Raw genomic sequence first — 27,974 nt, 5'->3', positions numbered from 1 at the left:
TGAACTCATGTATAAGGATATTCTGGAAGTACTATCTTCAGACTTAAAAAAAATATATATTATTTTTTACTTCAGTCTCTCAAAAGACGGTTTCATTCTGTTAATGCTGCAACAAGTTGGTCTTCTGGGAAAATAAAGATGCATTGAATTGGAATTGAAGCAGTGCTTTTATTACCTGTAATCAGACCTGTACTTTTTATTTGTTATATTCTGAAACACATTTCGCTTTAATTTTCTATGTGATCAGGTTCCCATTCCCTGTCAGTGTGTGCCGCTCTGCAGTATGCTTGTGATCACATGCAGTGTGTGTCACTTCACCACTTTGATGTTTGTGTGTTTGATCCAGGCTGCTTCTGTCACTTTTCATCTGTGTGAGTCTGATGCAGTCATTGAAGTGACACAAATTGCCTGTATCTTTATCACTCTGTGGTTTTTAGTCAATGTTCTGATAGCAGCAATGTGTTATAAATATATTTAATGCCAGAATCAATCCTACTCTATTTCAATCACATATATTTATAATTATCTAACTACAGAATATCATCAAATGTAGGGACAAGCTGATCCCTGACAATATTATTACAAATAACTACACTGTCTGATTTAAAAAAATAAAAATAAAAAATAAAAAATAACTGGGTCACTGTCACTAATTGACAAACACAATCATGACAATAAGTATCATAACAGAGAAGAAGCATGTAAGTGTTGTTGAAACACGTTTGTGTGGAAATGTACTCTGTTTATGTATTAATAACAATGTTTGAGCACAGACATTACACTGATAAAGGGTATTGAAAGGCCCGGATACCCTACTGATGAGTTATCATCGCTCACAGCGACTTTATGTTTAGATGCGCAAACTAAGGTATGAGATAGGATAACTAATAACCGCCAATCTATTGACCTAGCATTGATTGAGCAACGCCCGAGAAGTAGGGAATGGTTTTATTCAAAACTGACATACATGATAGCCAGATTTCTTTGTACTTTATCCTACTCCCACTTGACAATGACTAAAGCAGAAACATAATTGGCTTCCAGGCAACATAACAAATTAAAAACATGATTATCATTGTTGTTACAATGGTTACTAGCAGCATGCCTGCAGTATGCTACCTACCATTGAGTATTCACCCCTACTAATACATATTGTGATATAGTGAATCATTGGTTTATCAAGCCATATTGTATAGTTTTGCTCGTTGATTGGTTGAGCAGGAAAAATAAATGATATTGGCTGGGTTGAGTTGACCCTCTTACTGCAGTGCCACACTCAGGACTGACCGTATACTGCAAAACAAGGAGAACACGAGCGTTTATTTTTCTGAACATTAAATTAAACTTCTCACAGAGACAAACAGTACTAAGGTGAAAGTTACCAGTCTCCTGTCTGCATGAGTTGGATGGCGTCGTTGACCTGGGCCAGGGTCATGTTGTGGGTGACAAACTCATCCAGCTTCACCTTCTTCTCCAGGTACTCATTCACCAGCTTGGGCACACCATCCTTACTCTTAAAACCTGGCGTGCGCACACACAGACACACATTTAGAAATATATCACACACTCTCAAATACATGTATAATGTTTGACAGTTGATTGATAGGTGGCACACCTCCAAACAGAGATCCTTTCCAGGTGCGGCCAGCTATGAGCTGAATGGGTCTGGCAGCAAAGTCATCCATGTCAGTCCATCCGACCAGCACACTTACTCCCCATCCCTTAACACACGACTCCAAAGCACTCCTCTAAAGAGAGACAGGAATAGATAGAGAATTATAGATCTATACCACTTGACTCAATCAAGACATCACACGCATACACTTATCTCAACATCATACAAAAACACAATCTAAACCCACCATTACGGCCACACTCCCCACACATTCCAGGGAAAAGTCCACTCCTCCATTGGTCATCTCATGCAGCACTTGACTGATGGGTTTGTTGTGGTCCTTGGGGTTGACAAACTCTGTGGCACCGAAGACCTTGGCCTTCTCATATTTGGTCGGGTTAATATCAATGGCGATGATCCTCTTGGCCCCAGCGTTTTTGCAACCCATGACCGCTGCCAACCCCACAGCTCCCAGGCCAAACACAGCACATGTAGACCCTGGCTCCACCTGGGGGGAAAGGTGTCCTATGCATCAACACTTTAGTATATAAAGACATCACTTCAACTAAACCTGATAGTTACAATTAACACACCTTGGCTGTGTTAAGGGCAGCGCCATATCCGGTGGCGACTCCACAGCCAAGGAGACAGACCTTGTCGAGAGGGGCTGAGGGATGAATCTTGGCCACGGCGATCTCATTGACCACGGTGTATTCTGAGAAAGTGCTGGTCCCCATGAACTGCAGCACCTTCTTCCCCTTACAAGTGAACCGGGTGTCTGACTCTGACATCACATCATACCTATCACTGGCCCTGGTGGGATTGGCTCATGTTCAGTGCAAGAAAAACACACAAAGTTATATTCCAAAAAAAAAAAAAGGTATTGTGAAAGTTTCTCAAGACTAGGCTAGTAATGGGACCTCACCAGCCCTTCTCACACAGGTTGGTCTTTGGGCTCTTGCAGAACCGGCACTGGCCACATTGGGAGATGAACAGAGGGATGACTTTATCACCTAACAGGAGGAGAGGCAGAGTACACAGCTTTTTCGTACATGCTGTTATTTGTATCCAATTTGAAAATACAGGTTTACTAGCTATATTTCCAACCTGGATTGAACTTGGTCACTTCCGACCCCACACTCTCGACAATCCCAGCCCCTTCGTGACCCAGGACACAAGGGAAGCCATCCTTGTGTTTCCCCTCAAACAGGTGGTACAGGTCAGTGTGACACACACCCGTGGCCACTATCTACACTCAACAGGAAAAAAACAAAGAGGTATGAATTTTGAGAAGTGTTCTAAAAAATATGCTAATGTGAGTGTCAGAAGTGTTTCTGTATGCTCATGTTTATTTATGTGTGGCACGTTGTGTGTATTCATGTGTATTTATGTGTACAGGACCCATGGCACATTATGTGTATTAATGTGTATTTATGTATACTGGACCCATGGCATGTTATGTGTATTTATGTGTACTGGACCCATGGCACGTTATGTGTATTCATGTGTGCTGTGTGTCCTCAGCAGTGCCCTCATACTTGGCCAGGGTAATATCAATGGCGATGATGAACACTTGATCATTGCCTTCTATGCGCTGCATAAATGAGAGCTTGTGTGTGTGTGTTTGCATTAATTGTAATCTCTCTCACCTTGATGCGAATCTCATGTGCCTGGGGAGGAGCCACCTCAATTTCTTCCATCACCAGGGGTTTGCTTGGCTCCCATGCCACTGCAGCGCGGCATTTAATCACCTATAAAACACAACACGACCCAAAACAGGTCCAGTGGTGTAAAGTACTTACATAAAAATGATTTAAAGTACTACTCAAGTTGTTTTTTGTACATTAATATTTATCTTTTTTACAACTTTTACTTTTACTTCACTACATTGGTGAATTTGGCTATTTCAGCCACACCCGTTGCTGACAGGTGTATAAAATCGAGCACACAGCCATGCAATCTCCATAGACAAACATCGGCAGTAGAATGGCTTTACTGAAGAGCTCAGTGACTTTCAATGTGGCAACGCCATAGGATGACACCGTTCCAACAAGTCAGTTCATCAAATTTCTTCTCCACTAGAGCTTCCCTGGTCAACTGTAAGTGCTGTTATTGTGAAGTGAAAACATCTAACAAGTGGTAGGCCAAGCTCACAGAACAGAACCACCGAGTGCTGAAACGCGTAGCCCTTAAAAATGGTCTGTCCTTGGTTGCAACACTCACTGCCGTGGTCCAAACTGCCTCTGGAAGCAAAGTCAGCACAAGAACTGTTCATCGGGAGCTTAATGAAATGGGTTTCCATGGCCGAGCAGCCTCACACAAGCCTAAGATCATGCACAGTGCCAAGCTCACCACCATTGGACTCTAGCGCAGTGGAAACAGACTAATCTGGGTTGTCAGATGCCAGGAGAACACTACCTGCACGAATGCGTAGTGCAAACTGTAAAGTTTGGGAGAGGAGGAATAATGGTCTGGGCTGTTGTTGATGGTTCGGACTAGGCCTCATTGTTCCAGTGAAGGAAAATCTTAACGCTACAGCATACAATGACATTCTAGACGATTCTGTGCTTCCAACTTTGTGGCAACAGTTTGGAAAAGGTCCTTTCCTATTTCAGAATGACAATGCCCGTGCACAAAGCGAAGTCCATACAGAAACGGTTTGTCGAGATTGGTGTGGGAGAACTTCATGGCTTCAAGAGCCCTGACCTCAACCTATCGAACACATTTGGGATGAATTACAACGCAGACTGCGAGCCAGGCCTAATCGCCAAACATCAGTACCCAACCTCACTAATGCTCTTGTGGTTGAATGGAAGCAAGTCTTAGCAGCAATGTTCCAACATTCAGTGGAAAGCCTTACCAGAAGAGTGGAGGCTGTTATAGCAGCAAAGGGGGGACCAACTTAATATTAATGCCCATGATTTTGGAATGAGATGCTCGACAAGCAGGTGTTCACATACTTTTGGTTATGTTGTGTAATTCAGCGAAGGGCTTCATTTCAGTCTTTATATACTTCATTGTTTACAGTACAATCTGATTCATTCAACTGTTGAGCAACTGAAACCCTATATAAATGTTTATCTTTTTGTCCATTGGCTTCATCCCAGATGCACTCTCTGCCAAAGTCAATGGTTGTGCAAAAACAATTTGGATAGTTTCAGAGTGACTCTCCCCAAAAAACATATTATGCTTCACATTAGGCATGGAGTTTACAGTGTGTGTGTGCGTGAGCGTGTGTGAGTGTGAGGGAGTGAGTGAGTGACCGCAGTTGCCAGGTTTTGAAGACCATTCCAGTTATTGTGTAATTCCAAAAGGATATTTATCCCAAACAAGAGGTTGTTATTCTGCAGGACAAATCTCTGATGAACTTGAAAATAACTTACTAGAGAGCTATAATAAGCCCAGCTTTGGGAAGTTAATCATTGTTTTTTAACGTTATATTGTAATCTAATTACAGATACTTTTGAAAAACTAGATGATTACTTCTTGGATTACATTTCTTAAGTTTTTGCAATGCCGTTCAATTCAGCATTGAAAAAAGGTGCAAGTTTAAGTTTGTTCCACCTGAGTAATCTCACCACAAATCAGAGAGCACTATGCATCAAATGCATTTGATGGATTCTTTTTGTCTTATTCTGATGCCTTTTAAGGGGAAATTAATGCAAAAGTAACTGAAAGCAATCCAATTAGTTTGGATAATCCAAAAATTGCGTCACTGCCACCATTCACTGTCATTTTCTTAAGTACACACTCAACCTTAATCAAATCGTACTGAAACACTTTAAATCACAGATTGTGCATCATCACATGTCAGTTCATTATCAGTTAGAGAGAGGCTTGATCAACTAATTCAAATGCAGAGGATTCTCTATTGTTACATCTTTACACATGCATATCTCTCAATAACAATCACTTGGTAGGAAGCCAAATGTATGTGTACAGCTGTATGTGTACTGTACATGAACCCAAATACAAAATAAATAAGTGATAAAAGTTACAGTAGATATATTAATAAAAATAGATATACAGATGTGTATTTGAGAAAGAGAGGGGTGAAGACAGATATACATACTTTTCCTGCAGTTGCCATCTTCTATCAACCTAAGGAGTTTAGAAGAGAAGAGCAATATATTTCAGCATAGAGTTAGAGGGAGAGAGTGTGACAGAGGGATGGTTTGGACAACCTTTAAATACTCCAGCCATCCAGACTAGAGGCTAACATTCAGAAAGGGAGGGACCTTTTATTGCAAGGCTAGATATCCTTACACTGATACAAGTGGCATGAAATTGGATATCACAACTGCCGGTTCGTTCAACGTAGATTACAACTAACACTGCACAGTTATTGTTTGTAGCTAACATAACTGCATGTAATATAGATAAGTCACCGAGATGAGACAATCATGGGATTCATCTGTTTGTAATGACCTTTGATATAACCTGTGAATTTTGTCTTTATATTTACATGCAACAATAGTGTTAACTAGAAAGTAGATTGAACAGTCTGTGTGGGATAGGCTCTTCTGGGAGATGGTGTTGTCTCGTTCTTCTCCAACACTGTGGAGACTTATTCTCTTCGATATCGTCGGCATCCTGGAAAAACCTTGGATCTCATTTTTTGGCGATTTTGTTTTTTTCACATACATTGAATGTAGTCATTCCCCTCAATATTCAGTGAATGGATTACATTTTATTTTTGTGTCAAATTGCCAGTTGGCAACCCATCCCTTACGGGATTAATTGATACATAAACATTACAATGATTCACAGTGATAATTTAGTGACAATTCCTCCTGTGTTTTACAGAGTGAATGAAAAATAAATCAATACATAATAGTAGATAAGGTTATCCAAGAAACAATAACCTAGAGCAGTAAAATAATTACAAAAAATACAGATAAATTAAACTGAAGTTGTGAAGGTTTCATGACTCTAGGTCTAATACAAGTCACACAAAATGCCTTCCCATTAATAGAATAAAGCGTTGTTCATAAAAAAGTACTTTTTTGAAATACAGAGTTTCCCCCAGGACGACAATAGGCAGCCTTTGCCTGTGGCTCAGATAGTTGCATGTGAAGTAATATTACCCAGGTGATTTCAGGACTCAAAACATGTTACTCAAAACAAACAATCTGAAAATGAGTGAGATGATTAAAAAGAGTATATTATTTTTTTTAAAGCTAGATTATGTAAATATGTATCAGCTTTCTGTGCTGATGAACTGCTGATATGGCAATGTCTCACAGCACTTTTTTAATTAGACCCTGTTTGCTCTGGTTTACAGAATAAAGAACATAATATTGAATAGCTTCCCATCTTTGTTGCCAGTACCTTAGTGGATAGGTGAAAGGACTACTATGTTGAATAGCCATTTTAGCAGCAACACTTAGGCATTATTACACATTGTAAAAAGGGTTATGTAATTACAGCGTAGGTACATATATTGTTACATAACTACTTTCAGGTATTACATCTGTTTGCAGCATGCACAACTTAAAATACAACTTTCAAATATAAACTCATACGAAGTTGAGTTTTACAATTTTATTGCAAATGGAAATGTCTACATTTTGGATTTTTGTTTTATTGGTTATGCAAATGTTTTATAATGCTTCTCAATTAACTTCAGAAGTTATGCCCTACTGTTCTGATAAAATGGTAATTAGAGACGTAACATCTGTAAGTAAGAGCGGCAGCTGTTTGCTGTATCTGTGTTTACCTTCAAAATAAAGGGACATTTGAATCCCAGACAACGTAGGTGCTCAGTATTGTCTAGTAGATAATTGTAGCTCTTATTGTAAAGATAAAGAACAATCAATTTATGTTGACTTAGGGACATATAAAGGGCAGAAATTTATATGAAAGAGTTATAATTACATCATACATTATCTTTTAGAGGCCAATTGAAACAGTAAGCAAACACAGAAGCAAATTATATTGTCAACTTTTATTCATCGGTCTTTGAGAGTTATTTTTACATCTTGCTCCTGTGGCGGCCATGCTGGATAGAGTTGTCCTTCATGGCGTCCTCTATTAGGACTTGGTGGTAGGTGAGCAGGGGCTGCAGGTCAGCCACCGAGGACTCCACCGTGCAAAGCAGTCTACTCAGCTTGTCATTCTCTTTCAGGAACTCGGCAGAGCGGTTCCGCTCCACGTCAAACTGGGCCTGCATCTCAGATAGCTGAAAAAGAGAACCACTAGACATTAGACTTCGTAGCTCAGGGCTCAATGGAGGCCCATATGCATAGCTTCCCTTTTATTATTATTATGATTTTTAAAAATGAATTAGGCATGACAGATAAGACTCACTTGAATTAAACAAGCATCCATCTTACCTGCATTTTCATCTCTCTCTGCCTCCGCCTCCAGATCTCCAGGTGCTCTTCAAGGGCTTGAACTTGGCATGTGTCCAGGCTGTGCTGTCTGTTGTTCAAGAGGCCGGCAGCCATCACCTGCATGCTCACTGTCTCCCTCTTCATGTCGGCCTTCAGCCTCTTCACAATGTCCCTCTGTCCACCCAGCGTCTTCTGCCACCTCCACAGCAACGTCTCTAGGCAGGAGTGCTGGTCCTGGGCTCCCTTCTCTGGTTCTAGTGCTGGGTTCCTTTGGGCCTGTTTTAGTATTTGTGGATCTGGGTGCATTGCCTGACACTGGTTTACGCACTCTGAGTTAAGGGCGTTTGCAGGCTTCCTCTTCTCTTCTTCTTCCTCCTCATCCTTCATCCCAGCCCATCCACCCCAGCTTATCTTGCTTCGCAGTATGGTGCTAAACTCCTGCACCTTCCCCCTCATCCGCTCCACCATGCCGCCCATCTCCTGGTTGGTCTCCATCTCTTGGTGGACAGTGTTCCAGCTTTCCTTAGCGTCTTGCTCCTGCTGCTGCCTCAGCTCCTCTGACTTCTGCTCGGCCCTCTCCAGACGCTCCACCAGCCTCGATACTTGGTCCTTCTCTCTCTGAAGCTCCTCCTGAAGCTGCTGGACAGAGACCTGGTAGGAGCTCGTGGGGTCTAATAATGGGGAGGGTGATGCTGGTGTCTGCAGCTGGAGGCCCTCTAAGGCCTGGTGCAGGTCGGAGTGGAGCTTCACGGTGCGCTGCAGCCGGGGCCTGCTCTGATTGTAGCCCATGCCTTCAGCAGCATCAGCAACCATCTAAAACAGAAGTAAGCGCAAGTATGTAAAGCTGGCATAACTCCTTAATAAACAGTGTTAAGGTCAATGAAGAATAAACAGATACATCAATTTTACCTCATCTTGTTTGCCCGGATTTTCCGTGCTTCATGAAATAAAGAAGAAATGGTCAACAAGGAATCATTATCAACTTAAATCTGGGGGTTTCGATTCCGGTCCCCAGAAATCATAAATGTTTTCGTGATTCAATAAATCAACTGATCATCAAGCTCTTGGGTAGAAATCTTTTAACACAGCCTTTCATTATCAATTTACTGACCTCCACTCTGCAAACTGATTGGCTGCTTTCTTCTGCTCAGTTTTGACTGTCTCAATCAAACTGTCGGTCATCTGCCTGTGGTCTCCCAACAAACAGGTAAGGGAGGACACTACACATACACACATACACACGCACTGCTGAAACAGGCCTTTTTGCAGCAAATTCTAGGATCTTCGCCAAGAAACAGATTGGGAAACATTGCACCAAATTATAAAACACACATTTTAGATGAAGACGAGTGCCATTGTTACCTTCATGGTGCAGCCGCTCCTCTTGGGCCCTCCAGTGGCTCTGGGCTGTGGAGAAAGTGTCCTGCAGGTCCTTCTGTCTCTGCTGGCACACAGACAACTCAATCTCCAGGCCCTGGACGGCTTCCAGCAGCACGGCCCGCTCTACACGCTGGGCCTCCTGGGCTTTGCAGAGCTGCTGGTCCCCCTGCGGCCGAAAGCACAGTTCAACACATGATGAACATAGTTCAGCCTTCAACACCAAAGTACCCTCCAAGCTCATCATTAAGCTCGGGGCCCTGGGTCTGAACCCCATCCTGTGCAACTGGGTCCTCGACTTCCCGACAGGCTGCCACCAGGTGGTCAAGGTAGGAAACAACACCTCCACTTATCTGATCGTCAACACAGGGGCCCCAGAAGGGTCCGTGCTCAGCCCCTCCTGTGCTCCCAGTTCACCCATGATTGTGTGGCCATACATGCCTCCAACTCAATCATCCAGTTTGCAGACGACACAACAGTAGTAGGCCTGATTACCAACAATGACGAGGCAGCCTACAGGGAGGAGGTGAGGGCCCTGGCAGAGTGCTGCCAGGAAAATAACCTCCTGTCAACATCAACAAAAAGAAGATGATCGTGGACTTCAGGAAACAGCAGAGGAAGCACGCCTCTATCCATATCAACGGGATCGCAGTGGAGAAGGTGGAAAGCTTCAGGTTCCTCAGTGTACACATCACTGACAATCTGAAATGGTCTACCCACACACACAGTGTGGTGAAGAATGTGCAACAGAGCCTCTTCAACCTCAGGAGGCTGAAGAAATTGGCTTGGCCCCTAAGACCCTCACAAACTTTTAAAAATGCACAATTGAGAGCATCCTGTCAGGCTATGACTACCTGGTACGGCAACTGCACCGCCCGCAACTGCAGAGGGTGCAGCGGTCTGCCCAACACATCACCGGGGGCACTCTTGCTCACCTCCGGGACACCTACAGAATCCGATGTCACAGAAAAGCCAAAAAGATCATCAAGGACATCAAACACCCAAACCACAGCCTGTTCACCCCGCTAACATCCAGAAGGCGAGGTCAGCAGAGTTGCATCAAATCTGGGACAGAGAGACTGAAACACAGCTTCTATCTCAAGACCATCAGACTGTTAAATAGCCATCACTAGCCGGCTACAACCCGGTTACTCAACCCTGCATCTTAGAGGCTGCTGACCCATATACAGTGGGGCGAAAAAGCATTTAGTCAGCCACCAATTGTGAAAGTTCTCCCACTTAAAAAGATGAGAGAGGCCTGTAATTTTCATCATAGGTACACTTCAACTATGACAGACAAAATGAGAAAACAAATCCAGAAAATCACATTGTAGGATTTTTAATGAATTTATTTGCAAATTATGGTGGAAAATAAGTATTTGGTCACCTACAAACAAGCAAGATTTCTGGCTTTCACAGACCTGTAACAACTTCTTTAAGAGGCTCCTCTGTCCTCCACTCGTTAACTGTATTAATGGCACCTGTTTGAACATGTTATCAGTATAAAAGACACCTGTCCACAACCTCAAACAGTCACACTCCAAACTCCACTATGGCCAAGACCAAAGAGCTGTCAAAGGACACCAGAAACAAAATTGTAGACCTGCACCAGGCTGGGAAGACTGAATCTGCAATAGGTAAGCAGCTTGGTTTGAAGAAATCAACTGTGGGAGCAATTATTAGGAAATAGAAGACATACAAGACCACTGATAATCTCCCTCGATCTGGGGCTCCCGCAAGATCTCACCTCGTGGGGTCAAAATGATCACAAGAACGGTGAGCAAAAATCCCAGAACCACACGGGGGGGACCTAGTGAATGACCTGCAGAGAGCTGGGACCAAAGTAACAAAGCCTACCATCAGTAACACACTACGCCGCCAGGGACTCAAATCCTGCAGTGCCAGACGTGTCCCCCTGCTTAAGCCAGTACATGTCCAGGCCCGTCTGAAGTTTGCTAGAGAGCATTTGGAGGATCCAGAAGAAGATTGGGAGAATGTCATATGATCAGATGAAACCAAAATATAACTTTTTGGTAAAAACTCAACTCGTCGTGTTTGGAGGATAAAGAATGCTGAGTTGCATCCAAAGAACACCATACCTACTGTGAAGCATGGGGGTGGAAACTTCATGCTTTGGGGCTGTTTTTCTGCAAAGGGACCAGGACGACTGATCCGTGTAAAGGAAAGAATGAATGGGGCCATGTATCGTGAGATTTTGAGTGAAAACCTCCTTCCATCAGCAAGGGCATTGAAGATGAAATGTGGCTGGGTCTTTCAGCATGACAATGATCCCAAACACACCGCCCAGGCAACAAAGTAGTGGCTTCGTAAGAAGCATTTCAGGGTCCTGGAGTGGCCTAGCCAGTCTCCAGATCTCAACCCCATAGAAAATCTTTGGAGGGAGTTGAAAGTCCGTATTGCCCAGAAACAGCCCCAAAACATCACTGCTCTAGAGGAGATCTGCATGGAGGAATGGGCCAAAATACCAGCAACAGTGTGTGAAAACCTTGTGAAGACTTACAGAAAACGTTTGACCTCTGTCATTGCCAACAAAGGGTATATAACAAAGTATTGAGATAAACTTTTGTTATTGACCAAATACTTATTTTCCACCATAATTTGAAAATAAATTCATTAAAAATCCTACAATGTGATTTTCTGTATTTTTTCTTCTAATTTTGTCTGTCATAGTTGAAGTGTACATATGATGAAAATTACAGGCCTCTCTCATCTTTTTAAGTGGGAGAACTTGCACAATTGGTGGCTGACTAAATACTAATTTGCCCCACTGTACATAGACATGGAATCACTAATCACTTTAATAATGTTTACATACTGCTTTACTCATTTCCTATGTATAAACTGTATTCTATTCTACTGTATTTTAGTCAATGCCACTCCTTCATTGTTCGTCCTAATATTTATATTTCTTAATTTCATTCTTTTACTTTAGGATTTGTGTGTATTGTTGCGAATTGTTAGATACTGTTGGAGCTAGGAGCACAAGCATTTCCCTACACCCGCAATAACATCTGCTAAATACCTGTATGCGACCAATAAAAATATTATTTGAATATACAATATGTGACTGGGTTTCAACACAGATCACCTGGTCAACGTCCCATATGACTGTGTTTGCCCGCTGAGCTAAAGCCTAGATTGTTGATCAAGAGCATAAAGAAATCGTCAGGTCTCAGGCAAGATATTTTTTACAAATTAAGCACTGACCTGCTCTTGCATCATGGTATGGTGAAATGTAGCAGGACCTTCCTGAAACCTCCCTGTTCTGGTCAAGGAGTTTTGATTTACATCATAAACAGGTTTATTAAAATTCATTATGATGTCATCAGTTATCATCAGAACAGTATGATGTTATGACCATAGAATTAGAATTAAATATTCTATGGCCATGACTTGCTCAACTAGTTTGGTAATTCTCCAGAGGCATATGTGTTGAGAACAGGACACACAGGAATAACATAACAACCCACTTAACCCCAACATTTCTCCAAGATTTCACCATCATTGTAAAGCCCTAGTTAAGTTATTTCTGGAGATTATTTATTTAATGTGATTAGTGATTCCTTTTAAGGTCAAAAAAATCCCCCAAAACCTGCCCCTCAGTTTAAGATCAACCCTGTTACGTGAATTTAACTATCGTTTTAATATGATGAAACTATTCCCCCCCCCCCCCCCCCCAATTGTTTTTTAAAGAAACATTGAAAATCTTTTAGTCATACCCTAGTGTAAAAGTGGTTGAACTCGTTGTACTCTTTTCAACCATTTTCTGGTATTCTGTGGTGGAAAACTGAGTGGGTTGAGCATACCACATCAATCCTGTTACCCATCGATTGACAGGCTAGATTTTTTTTTAATTTAAGGCTGATTTAAGATGAAATTGTCAACCCTGTCACGATCAACTCTGTTATTTTATATGGCACTTACTATTGTCATATTTTTTTATTCAACCTCTTGAGATGGGAAAACATGATATTTATTCATTTTTATTAATTTTAGCATGTGCTTTTTATGACAGAATGTAAAGATTTGGTCAAACAAAACTAACTTTTTACCAAGTTACACTACTCAAAAAGGCACCCAATTGGTGGAACGACCCTCATACTCATACAGTAGTAAAACATTAACACTTAGTGTACAATTAGTGCCCAAAAAATTAACATTGATTACAAATTTCTCAAACATCATCCACCTTGTAACTTACCCAACATTTCAACATAAACAGAAGAATTATATTCTCATTCGTAAACAAAGATCACTCATCCCTTTAACAAACTGATCACAGACCTACAGTGAATCTGATGCAATGTCAACTCAATCCAATAAATTCACTCTCAATTCACTCGCTCCCTTTGCAGATTCACATCTTGCTTTGCTTTGTGACCAAACACTCTTAAAAACCTACTTTGTAAATATTAATAGACATTCCACTTTTTTTTTGCATATACAGTACCTTCGGAAAGTATTCAGACCCCTTGACTTTTTCCACATTTTGATACGTTACAGCCTTATTCTGTCATGTGCCTTTTACTGAGGAGTGGCTTCTGCCTGGCCACTCTTCCATAAAGGCCTGATTGGTGGAGTGCTGCAGAGATGGGAGAACATTCCAGGACAACAATCACCAAAGGTGAACTCTAGAGCTCTGTCAAAGTGACCATCAGGTTCTTGGTCACCTCCCTGACCAAGGCCCTTCTCCCCCGATTGCTCAGTTTGGCCAGGCGGCCAGCTCGAGGAACAGTTTTGATGGTTCCAAACTTCTTCCATTTCAGAATGATGGAGGGCACTGTGTTCTTGGAGAACTTCAATGATGCCAAATTATTTTGGTACCCTTCCCCAGATCTGTGCCTCGACACGATCCTGTCTCGGCGCTCTACGGACAATTCATTCATCCTCATGGCTTGGTTTTTGCTGTGACATGCACTGTCAATTGTGAGACCCTTTATAGACAGTTGTGTGCCTTTCCAAATCATGTCCAATCATTTGAATGTACCACAGGTGGACCCCAATCAAGTTGTAGAAACATCTCAAAGATGATCAATGGAAACAGGATGCACCTGAGCTCAATTTTGAGTCTCATAGCAAAGGGTCTGAATACTTATGTAAATAAGCTATTTCTGTTTTCTATTATTAATACATGTGGTAAAATTTCTAAAAGCCTGTTTTCATTTTGTCACTATGGGGTAGATTGCTGAGGATTTAAAAAAAGAATACATTTTAAAATACAGCTGTAACGTAACAGAATTTGGAAAAGGTCAAGGGGTTTGAATACTTTCCAAAGGCACTGTAAACATGGAACATGCCAAACACCAAAAATCATTCCACAAGGACTACGGTATTTTAGTTGGCAGCACAAGATTATAAACTGACTTTTATTCTACAGTCGATGAATCCTGGTAGAGATTGGCCCCAGCAAAGATCTAGGATCAGGTTTCCCTAACCTTAACTATTTGGTAGCAAAGACTACTTTGGATCAGCACTTATGGACAACGTTAATTTACCAGTGTGGACTACATCCCTGGCTCTTGCACTCAACTAATAGTGTTGCTGAATATTTTCCTAGGAGTATATGTGATGTATATCTAATACTCCACAAGTTAAACAATGATTCTCATGCAGTGAACACTGGGCATGCTTTGCAGTGCACCGGGTTACAGTAGTATAAGTAGATACTGTAAGCCACCATCCATTCTGATGTGTTTGATGTTGAATTTAGACACCAATGACAGAAAAAAGTCATCCTCATTATCTTCAAACTGTATGATAGTAGCCATATCTAACAAAAGCAGTGATTTAGTCAGTTTTAACTTTGCAATTTGATATAGACTTTCCCACATGAATTGACAATGAAAAACCATCAAGAAAGGTATGTTAGCCTTACAGCACCACCTTCTGGTTACATTTGGAGTGATTTTCAGAATGATATACCACTCATTAACAAGGGTATGATTCCTGACAATGTACAGTGCATTCAGAAAGTATTCAGATCCCATGACTTTTTCCACATTTTGTTACAGCCTTACTCTAACATGCAAATCGGTTTCCCCCCTCACCAATCTACACAAAATACCCCATAATAACAGAGCAAAAAAAGGTTTTTAGAAGTGTTTGCAAATTTAAAAAAGCTGAAATATCACATTTACATAAGTATTCAGACCCTTTACTCAGTACTTTGATGAAGCACCTTTGGAAGCGATTTCGACCTCATGGCTCGGTTTTTGCTCTGACACGCACTGTCAACTGTAGGACCTTATATAGACAGGTGTGTGCCTTTCCAAATCACCACAGGTGGACTCCAATCAAGTTGTAGAAACATCTCACGGATGATCAATCGAAACAGGATGCACCTGAGCTCAATTTCAAGTCTCATTGCAAAGGGTCTGAATACTTATTTACATAAGGCATTTCTGTTTTTTAAACCTGTCATTATGGGGATTGTGCGTAGATGTATTAAATAAATACAAATCCTCATCAATTTTAGAAAAAGGCTGTAAAGTAACAAAATGGTGGAAAAAGTCAAGGGGTCTGAATACTTTCAAATGCACTGTACAATTCTCATTCAAAAGGATAGGCTTGATATATGTGCAAGTTAAATATCCATGATTGTCATGAGCACACATTTCTCCTTCACTTTGAGGTTACATGCATGTCAAAGGGAGATGTTTGAATGCATATTAAAAGTAGGGGGACAACTTCAGTTACTATAGAACCTAATAAACCAGTCAGTGATATGTGTTCCAGGGTTCCAGTCCAAACACTTAAATGACACACCCTCGGCGTATGCCCTTGGGGGAATCCCCGTCGCGCTCTTGGCGGGTGGTCGAAATATATTTTTGTTTGGTTATCTTTTGGAAATTGTAGAAATAAAACATTTCCCTTCAGAAGTTCCAGCTAGGCAGGCTAACGTTAGTTAGCTAATTAATTTGCTAGCTATTATACAGTAGGCGTATATTAATAATTATATATTTAATATAAGTAGACATGCACTCATAATTGAATGTAGTGCATATAAAGCACCGACAAGCCACCAGTGGCTGAAAACACAATCATCGTGGCACGAAGGAGTAAAGAATTTCCGGCCAAGGCTGGTCCATTTAAAAATCATTCCTTCCTCCTTCGCCCTGCAAGTGTATACTCGTCAGACGTCATGATAACGTCATCAGAAGTGTCCACTTAATTTGAGGGCCGAGGGGGACAGGGTGTGTCTTTTAAGTATTTGGACTGAACGCTTTGTCCTTTTGAGGCATGCAGGTGTTAGAATGTTGCTCCCGATTAACCTTAAAAAGGTGCAATCTGTAAGATGTCCTGATGGTCATTGGTAATTAAAACTAATGCAGCAGCAAAAGACCTGTTGATTTAAAAAAAATAATTGTTAACGACTAAAGGACCTTTTACTTCATTCCAATGTTTATAACGAAATGGCATGTAACATCAAATGTGGAGGTAAGTAATGTTGCTCTCACTACAAATATACTGTATCATAGAAATTATTATGAGCTGCTGATGTGTAAATCTCATAGAAAGACCATATTCTAAGGCTACAGGTTAATTTCCCCCCACACATAATATAATTCCCTGAACACCATAGATATCCTTTTACAGATTGCACCTTTAGAAATGCTACTTGAAGCAATCTGCATCAAAATGCTCCTGACAGACTTTCTTTCCTTGATTGCTATCACTCATGATCAAATTCTCATAACACTTGAAAATGATAGATACCAGTTAATCTGTGAGACAAAAACTAGTTAAAGGCAGAGTCAGCTATATGATGTAGATAAACAAAGTAAACAGTATAGAGGGTCAATTTCCGCAACAACTAAGAGTTGGAGCGTGAGGCTAAAGTTTGCTGTTTTTGTCCAGTGGCTACCATATTGTAAGATCTCGACGCGAAACCGTGTACATGCGCAGATACTGTATGTGATTTGCATCTTGCTCATCACACTATCTGCAGCGCTTCTAGTGCAATGTCATTTCGCTGACTCTACCTTTAAGCTATGAGACATATTGCTTTCATTGATCCAGTTCTTTCAAATCAGTACTCACACGTAAGATGAGACATCGCCTTTGAGTATTGGGGTACAGCTAGTGAGCGAAGTGGTCTGATTTTGAGTTAGATTTGTTTTAAAAGCTTGAAACCAGGCAACCGGTAGTTAGGCACAAGGCCTCCATTTTATTCGTCAGCACTCAAATGTTCATCCATATAGTGTACATTGGCCGGTATGAAGCTGAGCATCGAGAAATGCTCAACAAATCTAGGAAGCCTTATTGCAAAAAGAAAAGACAGTGAGGGATTCGCGCTGTAGGTTCACATGTTTTTCATTTTTAGACACCGGAGCTCCCAACTGCCAATCAAACAGGCCGGAGATCCAGTTACTTCTGAATGAAGATGATGACAATGCACAGAGTCCCCACCAGCCCCAGAGCTTGGATGCCCAGGAACCACAGTAGGACCCAGAAAAAGATGATGATCACAGGCTCCACAATCTTCTCCCCAAAGTACATCTGGGTGAAGCCTGCACTACGCAGGCACTTGTTCAGCTGCCCAAACAGGGTCCCCATCCGCTTGCAGTCGTCCACCTGAGGTCTGGTCGTGAGGTTGTCAATGCTTGGCCACCTTGCTGTAGGGTCACCGGCTGGGAGTGGTCTGGCCCTGGGGTCTCTGGAGCGGCATAACCTGGCTCTGGGGTCAGCAACTGGGTGGGACCTGGTTCCGGGATCACCAGAGGGGCATGACCACCAAGTCCTGGGGTCACCAGGAGGGCCTTGCCACCTAGATCCAAGTGGTCTGCCTCTGGGGTCATCCTGAAAAGACAAGTATGGATTAAGTTTAAATGACACCCCTATTCCCCATACAGTGTGCTGGACTACAATTCCCCAGGACGACACGGGCTCTGTTCAAAATAAGTAGCTACTCTACATGGAATGTACAGGAGAGGATACCATACCAAGGATAGACATGTGGTCTTGTTTAGTTTATTAGGATCCCCATTAGCTACTGCACATGCAGCAGCTACTCTTCCTGGGATCCATATAAAATGTACAAATACATGAAAGTACAGAACGGTAATAGACAAGAACAATAAGATTTTATATATAAGGAAAGACACCAAGAGACAACAAAAATACTACTGAGATATACATGTTCATATATACAGTACAGTTAAAGTAGATCTTTAGAAAAAAGGAGGTGCTGTGGGGTGTTTGGTGGTAGTAAATTTCTCCTCAACCATGAAACACTGTCATGTATGTTGTTGATGTTATTTCTGTGTGTGCAGTTAAGCACAAGGCTTCACTGGCTTGGGGAGGTCTGGTCAGACCCATCTGACAAAGGGAATGTGCTGGTGTGGGAGGAGGAGTTTGTGGAAGGTTCCTGACCTCTTGTGATGAGTCTGTGAGTTCCAGAGGTTCACTATGAGAAGCAGTGGAACTAACAATGTGAGGGTTGTGGTAGGCTACAGTTGTTCTGTTAGATTGTGGAGTCTCTGTGTTGTAGCATTTCTATGACTGCTGACAACTCCTTTTCTAACTCCTCCCTAATGTCAGCTACCTCATTATGCTCTGGACCTTTGCCAGTTTCTTTCTCAGCTCCTCCTTTTCCTGCCTCAGAACTGTCACCTCACCACGAAGCTCATTCACCTCTGCCTCCAGTAGGGAGATACTCCCAAAGGCTTGGGACAGGTTGTCACTCTCCATGTCCGCTAGGGTGGCTTGGTTACATATGAGGATGGGGGAACTTTTGGAATGAACTGATTTCTCATCAGATCTGTCTTCTGATTGAAGTGTAGCAGTTAGAGTTCTGTTCTCTTTCAAGGTGTCTGCTAACTCTTTCAGTGATGTCATAAGGCTGTGTGAAATGCTACAAGGTTGTGTGAATAGGACTCTTATTAGAGTATAACTTCATTATGTGCGTTATACTGGTACATGCTGGAGTCAGACTGCCTGTCAGCCTTGAAATGCAACTGTTGGTTGTGCAAGTAGCTAGGTGACAGCTGAATCCTTGGCCAAAGCAATACAGTAAATGCACTAAATGTAGCTGTCAATGTTCCCTCCCTGATGACCCGAGGTACACAGATCACACATCACTGTTGTCATATCTAGCTGTTAGCTAGCTATCGAGTTGCTCTCATATCATCATGACTCAAATACATGGCAAGGGATTAGCTAGCTAATAGTAATAATCCAGGCAAGCAAGCACAACATGAAATGTAAATCACTTAGCTAGGTTTAAACATTTGAGCTGAAGCCACTTGATAAATATTGCGCTGCTCGCATTGCCAAGATAACTAGCTAACTACACCCGCTGGATAGCATTGGTTAACGTTACTACAGATAGACCAATGAGGGTTCATTATAAAACATATTTTAGCTACCTGGAACGTTTTCCTTTCTGTGTCGTTGGGTGGATTATGAGATTGACATCTTATTCGACTCTCTAGCTCCTCAACTCCCACCGGTTGATCATTCACAGTTGGTGGTATGGTCGACATGTTATACACGCCGTTAGAATGATGTTTCAGGAAACAAACAAAAACATTCAATACTGTCAATGGCACTTCCGGACCCCCGCCCACCCTGTGTCACGTGTGTAATAAACCAATCTAACAACATGGTAAGGGGCGTGTCAACTTCAACTGTCAGATCGTTGAAATGTCAAAATCAAGCAACCCTGTTTCTAGAATTAGTACAGTGCTTTTTTAGAAGTTTATATATATATATATATCCTTTTTTTTTTTACTGTGGCTCCACTATTTAGTACATTTAAGTGACTATCAAGCAGTGTGTAACTTTTCAAGTGGTAAGTGTATGGAAATTAAACTGAATAATATAAAGTAACCAAACTAATACAGGACTATGCAAGAAAATACACATTTGCACGACAGAATAAAAACCATGACAAGTGTTGTGTATCAATTAAATATCACAAAACATAGCTATTTATTTAAAATACCATAAAATCTAACTACTAGTAATAAGGGTTTTTCTAATAATCAGCAATGGATTACATGTCAGGCCAACCAACTGGCATTGTTTTCGGTAGGCTACTTGACCTGTGATTTTGTGATTTAGCAGTATGCTATATAGTGAGGCACAGGATTAAGAAGAAGACCTAGTAACCTGCGTAATCCCAACTAATCTGCCTCTGCTTCTTTCCACTTGACGTTAATGTAGGAGAATTTGGGAGCGGCAAACTGGGAATGTCAGCTAAACAGAGGAATGTGGAGCTAAACAGAGGTTTTTCTTGGTGAATAATGTATCGACTTCTCTTGGTTCAGATGCTACATTGTTGTTTCCTGGTGGCCCATTCCTGCCCCACTCTGTGTACTTGTGTTTACCTAGGAGGGAGCAATGGGACAGGTCTCAGGTAGCGTACACTTTAGTTAATTAAATGTCTTAATTTACTGCCTTCATTTCAGTTGCTTGCTTGGGTGTGCTCCTTCTCTCATATCAATGGATCTGCATGAATTTACCTAACATCTTGGATCAATGATGTTGTTCTTTAAAACATATACTGTACTTTATACAGCATTGTCTGACGGACTACATTTTGATCAACTATGCATCAATATTTATGTGCTCTGGGATGGTTGGATAACATTTTAGAAATATGTTTGGTCAGAGGTTGAGTGAAATATTATTGTAAAAAATAACGGCAAAGGAGGTGGTAGACATGTCATTTGCCATGCGTGTTTGTTTATACAACAAACACAGTTAACTCTTAAATTCCTTGAGTTGCTAAATAGGACTGAAAGGCATTTTAGCTCTGATAGCTAGCTACTCTTCTCAGTGCATTCTTCATATACATGATTCATATATCACGCTGTTTGCACTGACAGGTCTGTTTTGTGCAGCGAACCCCGCATGTCGGCCATCCCCCTCAATGCTCCAGCCAACACAGTCAAGTTTCGTCTGGAGAAAACCTCTATCTCCAGAGTGCCCAGGGCAGCCTTCTTCTACCTGTCTGAGCTCCAGTTCCTGTGGTTGACCTACAACTCCATCACCACCATCCACCCCAGCAGCTTCCTTAACTTGAAGGTAGAAGTGGGCATACTCCTACCTGTATAATTCTCTCTATTTAAACTAGCAGTATCTGCAATACTATCCTTAGACTTACTTGGTTTTATATGAAAACTAAATTTGACAGTATCTAAAACTTACCTCTCCCTGAAGGCGTTGCGTGAGCTGCGATTGGACGGGAACCTTCTCTCTGCCTTCCCCTGGGAGGGGCTTAGGGACATGCCGCGGCTGCGCACACTGGGTCTGCACAATAACCGCCTCTCCAGCCTCCCTGCCCACGCTGCCCTCTTTCTTCCCAACGTCACCTACCTGGATCTGTCCAGCAACAGACTGACCACTCTGCCCTCAGAGCTGTTGGACCTTTGGTTCCCTCCCCCTGCCCAACTAACAGGCCCAACACAGAGAAGAGTGCTAGGTATGGTTCACTAATAGTAATCTTAGTGTTCTATGCAAAAATAGGTCCTTTGTCAAAGGACAGCATCTGAAATTGAGAAATGCTCATATCTCAAACGTTCATGTTAATTTCTTATTGGACATGTTCCCCATTTCACTCCTTTTCAAAGCTAAGCCAAATGGTCCGGCTCTTTTTGTGTCTCCAGGTGTCCATGACAACATGTGGCAGTGTGACTGCCAAATCTCTATGCTGCTGGCCCTGTCTAAGTACCAGGAGAGCCCTGTAGTTCTGATGGACCAGCTCCTGACCTGTAGCCGTAGCGAGGGAACCGCCGACCAGCTGGGGGCCCCCCTCACAGAGGCTGACTTGTCGCGGTGCCAGAGGCCCTCTGTCCAGCCTTCAGCCACCCGGGTTACCTCCCCGCTGGGCAGCAACGTGATGCTCCGCTGTGATGCCACAGGCTACCCCACGCCAGTACTCACCTGGACCAAAGCAGCAGGAGCCTCCATATACAACACAGGTAAATATCTATGAACATTCTGTAACATCGCACCCAATTAAACTCAACCCTACTCTTCAATTTTAACATGGAAAATCATTCCCTGTGCTGTTTTCAAATGTCTGATTATGTTTGATCTTGACAGAGTGCTGTCAACAACCATACAGCAAAGCTGACCTTGAAAAACTACCCATTAACTTGGACAGCTGTAAGTACTTCATGTGCATTGCTGCATTTTGACTCTTTTATTGCCGCATGTCTTGTCAATAGACTTGAGTCACCTATTTTTGTGTTACATTATAGTTATTCAGGAATCTCCGCGTGTGGGAATCCGATGGTCCATCATCAACCTAAATGGACTTTCGTACAAGGATGCAGGAGAATATCGGTGCCAGGCACGGAACATGGCAGGAACAGCAGAAGCCCCCATTAGACTTAGGGTGGTGGGGGTGGTGCCCCCTTCCATACAGAGCAAGACCCGCAAAGCCCCTTCTAGATCCTTAACCAGCAACAGAAAACCTCTCCCACAAAAGCCGAAACGGGCACAGAATATTACTTCAATCTCCACCTCAAAAAAGAAGACTCTTCTGAACCTCAAGTATGTTACACCCCCCACTCCAACGAACAAGACCCAGAGTATCAAAATGGCCCCGGTCCCCATCCCCCTGAAAAAAATGTAATCGTCCTCAAGTACATACCCAAATGCAAAAAAGTCAAACAGAAAACCTCAGATATCTGTCAATACTATACCCACCTCACCAGAAAACACTACCACTACATCGTCTTCACCAGAAAACAACAAGGACCAGATGTAGTGGCCCTTTCATCTATTACTATAACAACCCTTCTTATTCTATGCCTTTCTGTTGGTCAATATTTTAAGGAGCTCATACATGACCCTTTAAAAACAGAGTGATCAGTGGCCAACAGAGGGCGTCCAGAGCCCATAGACATGAATAGCAAACTACAGTTACTCTGTTTAAGTGACAACAATTACCATTGAGGATCTGATGTATTCTTTTTCCAGATTTGTTTTATTTTGTTTTACTGTTTTTAGAGAGGTAACGCTTATCACCCTCTTATCTGTGTAAGATCTGTACTTGTGCTAAAGATTATGAGGACATATTCCTACAAGGACATATTCTTACTAGGAGGTCAGCTATAAAGGGTAATTCCGCCACTTCATATTCATTCTCTCCTCCACCATACCAGTGTCTGCATGAAAATGGTGTGTTTCTATGATCTCTGGTAAAGAGCAGAAAGGTCCTCAAATGCTTCTCTATGAAATAACAGTGCATGATTAAAATTAAGATTTTTTTTTTTATCATGGCTGAATTACCAACGGGGCATGAAGGCCACGTGCCTCCATTGATTTTGTTAGCCACTCTCACACAGATATAATTCTAACATGGCATAAGTCATGGCAAAATGTGTAGAATTTCAGGAAATTAGCTTTAAAACAAAGGAAAAAAAATCTTTACTCCATGGCAAAATCTGGCGAATTGTAGGAAATGTGCTGTAACACTAACAATTTTCCTCTTCATCTCATGGCAAAATGAGTAGGTAGCCTAAAGGCAGATAGCCTAGCAGTTAAGAGTGTTTGGCCATGAACCAAAAGGCAGTTAACCCCCATCAACAACTGCTCCCTGGGTGCTATGGACGTTAAATAAGGCAGCCCACTGCACCTCTCTAATTCAGAGGGGTTGGGTTAAATGCAGAAAGCACATTTCGGTTGAATGCATTCAGTTGTGCAATTGACTAGGTTTCCCAATTCCCTGAAATTAGTTATACATTTGCAAAATGTGTCCAATTTGCCATAAACGTGCTTTAAAGTTGCACAATTTTCTCTGTGCCCATGGTAAAATGTGTAGAATTCCAGGAAATTAACTTTAAAACTAAAATAAATTATCCACGGTCAAGAAAGGGGGCCACTAAAATGTTTTGCTGCCGAGGTTTGCATGTAAAGGCTAGTAAACTTTGAAATGTGTGTGGATTTATTTAACCAGGTAGGCTAGTTGAGAACAAGTTCTCATTTACAACTGTGACCTGGCCAAGATAGAGCAAAGCAGTGTGACACAAACAACACAGAGTTACACATGGAATAAACAAAACATACAGTCAATAACACAATAGAAAAAGGCTATATACAGTGTGTGCAAATGAGGTAAGATAAGGGAGGTAAGGCAATAAATAGGCCATAGTGGTGAAATAATTACAATTGAGCAATTAAACACTGGAGTGATAGAGACTGGAGTGATAGATTTGCAGAAAATGAATGTGCAGCAGAGAACTGGAAGGAAAGGCGGCCAAAGGAGCAATTGGCTTTGGGGTTGACCAGTGAAATATACCTGCTGGAGCACGTGCTACTGGTGGGTGCTGCTATGGTGACCAGTGAGCTGAGATAAGGTGGGGCTTTACCTCCCAAAGACTTATAGATGACCTGGAGCCAGTGGGGTTGGCGACGAATATGAAGCGAGGGCCAGCCAATGAGAGCATACAGGTCGCAGTGGTGCGTAGTATATGGGGCTTTGGTGACAAAATGGATGGCACTGTGATAGACTGCATCCAATTAGCTGAGTAGAGTGTTGGAGGCTCAAGGATCGGTAGGATAGTCAGTTTTACGAGGGTATGTTTGGCAGCATGAGTGAAGGATGTTTTGTTGCGAAATAGGAAGCCGATTCTAGATTTCATTTTGTGTTGGAGATGCTAAATGTGAGTCTGGAAGGAGAGTCTTACCAGACACCTAGGTATTTGTAGATGTCCACATATTCTAAGTCAGAACCGTCCAGAGTAGTGATGCTGGACGGGCGGGCGGGCAGGTGCTTGTAGTGATCGGTTGAAGACTATGCATTTAGTTTTACTTGCATTCAAGAGCAGTTGGTCGCCACGGAAGAAGAGTTGTATGGCATTGAAGCTCGTCTGGAGGTTAGTTAACACAGTGTCCAAAGAAGGGCCAGAAGAAAACAGAATGGTGTCGTCTGCGTAGAGGTGGATCAGAGAATCATCAGCAGCAAGAGCAACATCATTAATGTATACAGAGAAAAGAGTCGGCCCGAGAATTGAACCCTGTGGCACCCCCATAGAGACTGCCAGAGGTCCGGACAAAAGGCCCTCCGATTTGACACACTGAACTCTGTCTGAGAAGTAGTTGGTGAACCAGGCGGGGCAGTCATTTGAGAAACCAAGGCTGTTGAGTCTGCCGATAATGTGGTGATTGACAGAGTCGAAAGCCTTGGCCAGCTTCACAGTATTGTCTCTTATCAATGGCAGTTATGATATCGTTTAGGACCTTGAGCGAGATTGAGGTGCACCAAAGACCAGCTCGGAATCCAGATTGCATAGCAGATAAGGTACGGTGGATTCTAAATGGTTGGAGATCTGTTTGTTAACTTGGCTTTCGAAGATCTTAGAAAGGCAGGGTAGGATAGATATAGGTCTGTAGCAGTTCGGGTCTAGAGTGTCTCCCTTTTTGAAGAGGGGGATGACCGCAGCAGCTTTCCAATCTTTGGGGATCTCAGACCATATGAAAGTGAGGTTGAACAGGCTAGTAATAGGGGTTGCAACAATTTCGACTGATAATTTTAGAAAGAGAGGGTCCAAATTTTCTAGTCCTGCTGATTTTGTAGGGTTTAGATTTGCAGCTCTTTCAGAACATCAGCTATCTGGATTTGGGTGGAGGAGAGATGGGGGAGGCTTGGGCAAGTTGCTATGGGGGGTACAGGGCTGTTGACCGGAGTCGGGGTGGCTAGGTGGAAAGCATGACCAGCCGTAGAAAAATGTTTATTGAAATTCTCAATTATCGTGGATTTATCGCTGGTGACAGTGTTTCCTAGCCTCGGTGCAGTGGGCAGCTGGGTGGAGGTGATCTTATCCTCCATGGACTTTACAGTGTCCCAGAACTTTTTGGAGTTTGTGCTGCAGGATGCAAATTTCTGTTTAAAAAGTTGCATATCGGGGGCTATTCGATACTAATGCAGTATGCCCCAGAATTTTTTTGTGCCGGTCAAGGCAGTCAGGTCTGGAGTGAACCACGGACTATATCTGTTTCTGGTTCTACAATTTTTTTAATTGGGCATGCTTATTTAAGATTGTGAGGAAGCACTTTAAAGAATAACCAGGCGTCTTCTACTAACGGAATGAGGTCAATATCCCTACAGGATACCTGGGCCAGGTCGATTAGAAAGGCCTGCTCGCTGAAGTGTTTTAGGGAGCTTTTGACAGTGATGAGGGGTGGTCTTTCGACCGCAGACCCCTTACGGACGCAAGCAATGAGGCAGTGATCGCTGAGATCCTGGTTGAAGACAGCAGAGTTGTATTTGGAGGACTGGTTGGTTCGGATGATTTCTTTGAGGGTGCCTGTGTTTATGGATTTGGGGTTGTACCTGATAGATTCATTGATCATTTGTGCGAGATTTAGGGCATCAAGCTTAGATTGTAGGATGGCCTGGGTGTTAAGCATGTCCCAGTTCAGGTCACCTAACAGCACGAGCTCTGAAGTTAGATGGGGGGCAATCAATTCAAATATGCTGTCCAGGACACAGCTGGGGGCAGAAGGTTGTCTATAGCAAGCGGCAACGGTGAGAGACTTGTTTCTGGAAAGGTGGATTTTTAAAGGTAGAAGCTCGAATTGTTTGGGAACATACCTGGATAGAAAGACAAAACTCTGCATGCTATCTCTGCAGTAGATTGCAACTCCGCCACCTTTGGCAGTTCTATCTTGTCGGGAAATGTTATAGTTAGGGATTGAAATTTCAGGGGTTTTGGTGGCCTTCCTACACCAGGATTCAGACACGACTAGGACATATGGGTTGGCAGAGTGTGCTAAAGTAGTGAATAAAACAAACTTAGGGAGGAGGCTTCTAATGTTAACATGCATGAAACCAAGGCTTTTACGGTTACAGAAGTCAACAAATGAGAGCGCCTGGGGAATGGGAGTGGAGCTAGGCACTGCAGGGCCTGGATTAACCTTTACATCAGCAGAGGAGAAGAGGAAGAGTAGGATAAGGGTACGGCTAAAGTCTATAAGAACTGGTCGTCTAGTGCATTTAGAACAGAGAGTAAAAGGAGCAGGTTTCTGGGCGCGGTAGAATAGATTCAATGCATAATGTACAGACAAAGGTATGGTAGGATGTGAGTACAGTGGAGGTAAACCTAAGCATTGAGTGATGATGAGAGATGTATTGTCTCTAGAGACATCAATTAAAGCAGGTGAGGTCACCGCATGTGGGAGGTGGGGCGAGAGGTTTAGCTGAGGCATATTGAGCAGGGCTGGAGGCTCTACAGTGAAATAAGAAAATAATCACTAACCAAAACAGCAATGGACAAGGCATATTGACATTAGGGAGAGGCATGCGTAGCCGGCGGGCTGGAGGCACGGAGATTCAGACAGCTAGCGGGCCGGGGATAGCAGGCTAGCGGAAGGGCTTTAGAGGGACGTCGCGAAGGAAGAAGTCTGTTGTAGCCACCTCGTGCAGTTACGTCGGCAGACCAGTCATGATGGATCAGCAGGTGTCCGTGTAGTAAAAGGGTCCAGGCCAATTGGCAAAATAGGTATAGTAGCCCAAAAAATTGGCTGATGGACCTCTTCAGCTAACAGTCCGTTATGCTCTAGGCAGCTAGCGGGCCGCGGCTAGCAGGCTAGCAGATGGGCATTTAGGGGACGTCACGATGGAGGAGCCTGTTGAAAAAAAAAAACTTGGGCGGATTACGTCAGTAGTCCAG

The 27,974-nt window shown here is 42.5% G+C and overlaps 4 protein-coding genes across 6 annotated transcripts; 1 reads left to right on the top strand and 3 right to left on the bottom strand.

The window, feature by feature from the left end:
• Window positions 1-933: 933 nt before the first annotated feature.
• LOC135508098 (alcohol dehydrogenase 1-like) lies at window positions 934-5,827 on the bottom strand. The gene is made up of 9 exons (XM_064928042.1): window positions 5,688-5,827; window positions 3,265-3,366; window positions 2,723-2,864; window positions 2,541-2,628; window positions 2,209-2,428; window positions 1,863-2,123; window positions 1,616-1,748; window positions 1,383-1,521; window positions 934-1,293 (listed from the first exon to the last, which is right to left on the bottom strand). The coding sequence occupies exons 1-9, from the start codon at window positions 5,703-5,705 to the stop codon at window positions 1,260-1,262; spliced, it is 1,137 nt and encodes a 378-aa protein (XP_064784114.1). The 5' UTR covers window positions 5,706-5,827; the 3' UTR covers window positions 934-1,259.
• A 458-nt stretch (window positions 5,828-6,285) lies between these two features.
• Window positions 6,286-17,477, bottom strand: LOC135508094 (trichohyalin-like). Of its 3 annotated transcripts, none has more exons than XM_064928037.1 (6): window positions 17,389-17,477; window positions 9,313-9,496; window positions 9,062-9,170; window positions 8,860-8,887; window positions 7,951-8,763; window positions 6,286-7,796 (listed from the first exon to the last, which is right to left on the bottom strand). In XM_064928037.1, the coding sequence occupies exons 3-6, from the start codon at window positions 9,130-9,132 to the stop codon at window positions 7,590-7,592; spliced, it is 1,119 nt and encodes a 372-aa protein (XP_064784109.1). In that variant the 5' UTR covers window positions 9,133-9,170; window positions 9,313-9,496; window positions 17,389-17,477; the 3' UTR covers window positions 6,286-7,589. The 3 variants fall into 3 exon arrangements, with proteins under 3 accessions (XP_064784109.1, XP_064784110.1, XP_064784108.1); XM_064928038.1 differs by having other exon boundaries at window positions 9,062-9,136; XM_064928036.1 differs by having other exon boundaries at window positions 9,062-9,496.
• On the bottom strand, window positions 13,300-19,897 carry LOC135508095 (uncharacterized protein FAM241A-like). Its single transcript, XM_064928039.1, has 2 exons — window positions 19,716-19,897; window positions 13,300-18,147 (listed from the first exon to the last, which is right to left on the bottom strand). The coding sequence occupies exons 1-2, from the start codon at window positions 19,830-19,832 to the stop codon at window positions 17,716-17,718; spliced, it is 549 nt and encodes a 182-aa protein (XP_064784111.1). The 5' UTR covers window positions 19,833-19,897; the 3' UTR covers window positions 13,300-17,715.
• Window positions 19,898-20,594: 697 nt separating this feature from the next.
• lrit3b (leucine-rich repeat, immunoglobulin-like and transmembrane domains 3b) lies at window positions 20,595-23,514 on the top strand. Its single transcript, XM_064928035.1, has 5 exons — window positions 20,595-20,707; window positions 21,180-21,378; window positions 21,514-21,775; window positions 21,960-22,274; window positions 22,557-23,514. The coding sequence occupies exons 1-5, from the start codon at window positions 20,595-20,597 to the stop codon at window positions 22,931-22,933; spliced, it is 1,266 nt and encodes a 421-aa protein (XP_064784107.1). The 3' UTR covers window positions 22,934-23,514.
• Window positions 23,515-27,974: the final 4,460 nt, after the last annotated feature.

This window comes from Oncorhynchus masou, chromosome 21 (assembly GCF_036934945.1).
Source record: "Oncorhynchus masou masou isolate Uvic2021 chromosome 21, UVic_Omas_1.1, whole genome shotgun sequence".
Taxonomy (NCBI): Eukaryota; Metazoa; Chordata; class Actinopteri; order Salmoniformes; family Salmonidae; genus Oncorhynchus; species Oncorhynchus masou.
The sequence above is the reverse complement of the archived record's forward strand: the minus strand, read 5'-3'. Positions and strand labels throughout refer to the sequence as shown.

Bases quoted from the DNA above. Each gene is read 5' to 3' on its own strand.
- LOC135508098 (XM_064928042.1), bottom strand. The intron at 2,429-2,540 runs GTGAGGTCCCAT...CAATCCCACCAG, and splicing joins AACCTGTGTGAGAAGGGCTG to GGCCAGTGATAGGTATGATG. The intron at 1,749-1,862 runs GTGGGTTTAGAT...GTCTCTCTTTAG, and splicing joins TGGGGAGTGTGGCCGTAATG to AGGAGTGCTTTGGAGTCGTG.
- LOC135508094 (XM_064928036.1), bottom strand. From the start codon at position 9,186: ATGTGTGTATGTGTAGTGTCCTCCCTTACCTGTTTGTTGGGAGACCAC. The intron at 8,764-8,859 runs GTAAAATTGATG...CTTCTGTTTTAG, and splicing joins ATCCGGGCAAACAAGATGAG to ATGGTTGCTGATGCTGCTGA. The intron at 7,797-7,950 runs GTAAGATGGATG...TCTCTTTTTCAG, and splicing joins AGAGAGAGATGAAAATGCAG to CTATCTGAGATGCAGGCCCA.
- LOC135508095 (XM_064928039.1), bottom strand. From the start codon at position 19,832: ATGTCGACCATACCACCAACTGTGAATGATCAACCGGTGGGAGTTGAG. The intron at 18,148-19,715 runs GTAGCTAAAATA...TTGTCTTTTCAG, and splicing joins CAGAAAGGAAAACGTTCCAG to GATGACCCCAGAGGCAGACC.
- lrit3b (XM_064928035.1), top strand. From the start codon at position 20,595: ATGTATCGACTTCTCTTGGTTCAGATGCTACATTGTTGTTTCCTGGTG. The intron at 20,708-21,179 runs GTAGCGTACACT...TTGCACTGACAG, and splicing joins AGCAATGGGACAGGTCTCAG to GTCTGTTTTGTGCAGCGAAC. The intron at 21,776-21,959 runs GTATGGTTCACT...TTGTGTCTCCAG, and splicing joins AACACAGAGAAGAGTGCTAG to GTGTCCATGACAACATGTGG.